At 49.2% G+C, this 3,535-nt stretch overlaps 1 protein-coding gene across 1 annotated transcript; it reads left to right on the top strand.

Annotated features, from left to right (window-relative positions):
• Positions 1-656: 656 nt before the first annotated feature.
• NCS57_00705900 (F-box domain-containing protein) lies at positions 657-3,252 on the top strand (the record flags this gene model as incomplete). Its single annotated transcript, XM_053056923.1, has 5 exons — positions 657-859; positions 906-2,121; positions 2,171-2,287; positions 2,341-2,886; positions 2,935-3,252. The coding sequence occupies 5 exons, from the start codon at positions 657-659 to the stop codon at positions 3,250-3,252; spliced, it is 2,400 nt and encodes a 799-aa protein (XP_052913118.1).
• Between the last annotated feature and the right edge of the window lie 283 nt (positions 3,253-3,535).

The following is a 3,535-nucleotide window of genomic DNA, read 5'->3' as shown; positions in this document are numbered from 1 at the left end:
CCTCTCTCCTAGCCTATTCAGATGCGTTAGAGGTGGATGTCATGGAAGGAAATCGTGTCGAGAATATGCGATAATGACTTAAGGGTTGTGACCAGTAACTGACTTTTAAGGTGAGGATGATGCTCCTTATAAAAACACCTGGGCATTTAGCCTTTATGTGTCATGTCAGTCTCCCTGAAGTTTGCTCTCTGCATGCTTTCGTAAGATGCATCATGATTTGATGAAACTTTCTTGCTGCCTTGCAGTTTGTTGCTTTTATTTCAGGTGGTCTGTCACCCTTTGACCGCGTGGAGATATATATCTCTGAACCATGAGGCTGACAAGGAAGGTATAAATGATGATGCGCCTATTGTTTGTGGTTAGTCGTGATGTCGATAGGCCAAGGTACGAATATTCACACAAATGAGCACACTGGGGAAATGATGTGCATAACCGTATCTGCCTCCTAGGCAGCGAATCCATGCCCTGTTGAAATAACGTAACGCCAAGCGGCGCAGCAAGAAACCCCGTTGTTGTTGGTAGTTGAATTGGCTCCATTTCTCATACCACTCGATAAAATGGCCGGGGTAAGAGAAATACAAATAGTGTTGGTTCTCTTTCTCGATACGGGGTCAAATTGATTCCCTACTTTCCCCTTTACCACCACATCCCTCGACATGGGCGACTGGGATACCTTTTGTACTATCTGTGGTGCTGCAACCGCCGAGGTTCATGTCGGATCCAAAGATCAACCTGAAGACGACGACGATGTGTATATCGAGAACAAGTATGATGAGGATGTTATCGGAAACGAGGATATGGAGTGGTTCCAGAAAGCCAGTCTCCTCGGTTTCAACCCGAACGCTCGGGGAGCCACCAAGTGAGGAGACTTTCACACTGCGACCCAGTTCATACTGACTAGACAGATACTACGTGACCGGTGCTGGAGGATACGCGTGCTACGGCGACTTTGATATAGGGTCAGATGATGGGTCCGAAGCGGATTCTGCCACTGAAGACTTTGATTTTGCCGACCTCCGAACCTGGGGCGAATGCGACGACATCAAGCGTGTATTTCCCTTCCACAGGCAATGTTACAAGCTTCTCGCCCGTGTCCTCACGGGGTCGGAGAACACACGTGAGATCAATAGGGCAGTTCTCTTCAAGGTCTTTGGCAGCTCAGTGTCGAAAGAGCGCAGATGTTACAGCAACCTAGACTACGGGGATGCCGAGAAGGGCCACGACCAGTCGTGGCAGGCCGTGCCGGGTTACGAGTACACGGTCATCAACCCGGAACGAAGAGAGTCCCTGGTTGGAGATATTTTCGAGGTTATCAAGCACGACAAGTTTGCAAGGACACCCTCGAGTTTGCATCTGGGACACAAAGTCAGATGGGACCCTTTTCAGCAGATACCGGAGTCGCTTCTCCGTGACATATTGGATCACCTCGACAACGAATCTGTACTCAACTTGTGCCGAGCATCCTGGGGAATATTTGATTTGACCAGATATAACCGGGGCATTTGGGAAAGCCGCATCCGCAACTATATGCCCTACCTTGAGGAGTTGGGTGAAACTATTACTACAAGGCGCGAGTCTCTTGAAGGCCAGGACTTCCGGAAGATCCTTCTGTGGGCAGAGGAGGCTTCGAAACCCAGAGTTGGGATTTCAGGCTTTCTGATGGCTGTGGCAAACCGTCGGAGAATCTGGGGAGTGTGCGAACAGATTGCACGCCGGTATCATGCGGAATATCCTGATCTCGACTCGGAGACGAGCTGCGAGATGGAGTCAATCGCTGTGGGCAACAAGATGCATTTTGTCGGGTTCAACGACAAGGCAGTCTTTGATACAATGCGGTCGTACTGGATTCGGTCCTGGGATGAATACGATGCAGACCGGCCTTGGACACTCAAGACATTTTGGAACTCGGACTGGGATATGACCGGGATATCCGTGAGCTTTGGAGATGAAGAACCTAGGATGTTTGGCAAACGAGGCACGGAAGAGGGTGCCTGGCAAACCTCGAAAGAGGTGGCAGCGGAAACATGGCTTCGCGGCTTCGTCTTTCACCTTCGACCGGCCAATTCCCTCTTGAAATGGGAAGATGCGCCGTGGAACAACATCAGTGTCAAGGGAATTACGGTGCGTCATGCTAGATCCAGTCGAAGAGTGAAACTAATTGTACAACTAGATTTACTTTTACGACGCTTTCCCAGTTACCTATGGTGATACTGGTGATTCTTTGATGCAACGGCCACTATTCGCCGCCGAGGATATGGTCATTGTGGGCGTCGAAGGCCAACTCGCCGTAAGAATATGCACAGCCTTGCCAGAATCTCACTAAAGTTGGGGCAGAAACAGGAAAAAGAAGACGTCACTCCCTGGATCTTGCGGTTTGGACTCCTGCAGGCGTATCCCGGCGATGAGGAAAAGCCAGACCCGGGCTACTATCCTGAAGTCGGTGACGAAGAGCAGATGAGCTGGAGCAGCGCGTCTCTTGCTCTCCTAGATGAGCCTAGCTGGGAGTCAGAGACTTTAAAGTTCGTATATGACGGCTTTGATAGGGTTGAGGACACCGCCGCCGAGCGTGAACACATACCGATGAGGATCCTGATGCTGGGGAACCGTCCAAACGAGCTTGCAAATATTCGGAGCATTTCTGCTTGTATCAACAGCAAGTGTATTCGTGAGCGTGACAACAAAAAGTATTTCGACAACGCAGTCACCAACATGCGGGTCTCGTTCACGGATGGCCAGCAGACTCGTGCCATGAGGGAGGTTGATGACGATGGGTCCTCGTGGCTAGAGGAGAACTGGGATGAGTTTGATATTGACGGACCGGGAGGGGAGATGATCGAAGAGATCGGCTGGACCGAGTCGTATGGCAGATGCCCCGAACACCTCCACGTGAGTATCCATGAACTACCTCGTCAAACTTGCTAACCTGTCTTGAAGCTCCGAACAAACCGAAATCGTACTGTGTTATTCGCTGCAGACACCCTTGTCGGCGAGAACGACTCCGACACCAGAATCAAGCTATCTGGGGGGACTGCGGACAATCGCATGCAGGTCATCAAGGCGGAAGAAGGGGACGTGATTGTTGGCATTGTCATGGGGTTTGGATATCGAGAGTCGGATTGGTTGAATGAATCGGACAGAGAAGAGTTTGGGACGAGGCCCTGGACGTATGAGACTTTTCAGAAGAGGTCCAAGTTTAGGTTGTTTAGTTACTTTAGTTTTGTTGGAGCTTTAACGATGGCCAAGGATGGTTGACTGGCGTTAATGGGATGTTGAATTGATACGTTTTTTTCTTTAGTTTAATGATGTTGCTTTTATCATGAAAGTCTTGGTTTTTGTGACTAACAACTTACAGTCTTGAGTTACGAACTAGAACTTTTGATGATCGCTCATAGAATTTTTCAACATCCTGGAGCTGAAGCAGGGCGTAAATAGAGTGAAACATTTCAAGAGACAGAATTTAGCTAGAACCCGAAGCGGTGTAATCCTTGTGAACTTGTAGTTTGGGAGCAATGATGACAATATCATAGGAGTATAT

The sequence above is a fragment of the Fusarium keratoplasticum genome, chromosome 5, assembly GCF_025433545.1.
Source record: "Fusarium keratoplasticum isolate Fu6.1 chromosome 5, whole genome shotgun sequence".
Taxonomy (NCBI): domain Eukaryota; kingdom Fungi; phylum Ascomycota; class Sordariomycetes; order Hypocreales; family Nectriaceae; genus Fusarium; species Fusarium keratoplasticum.
The sequence above is the reverse complement of the archived record's forward strand: the minus strand, read 5'-3'. Positions and strand labels throughout refer to the sequence as shown.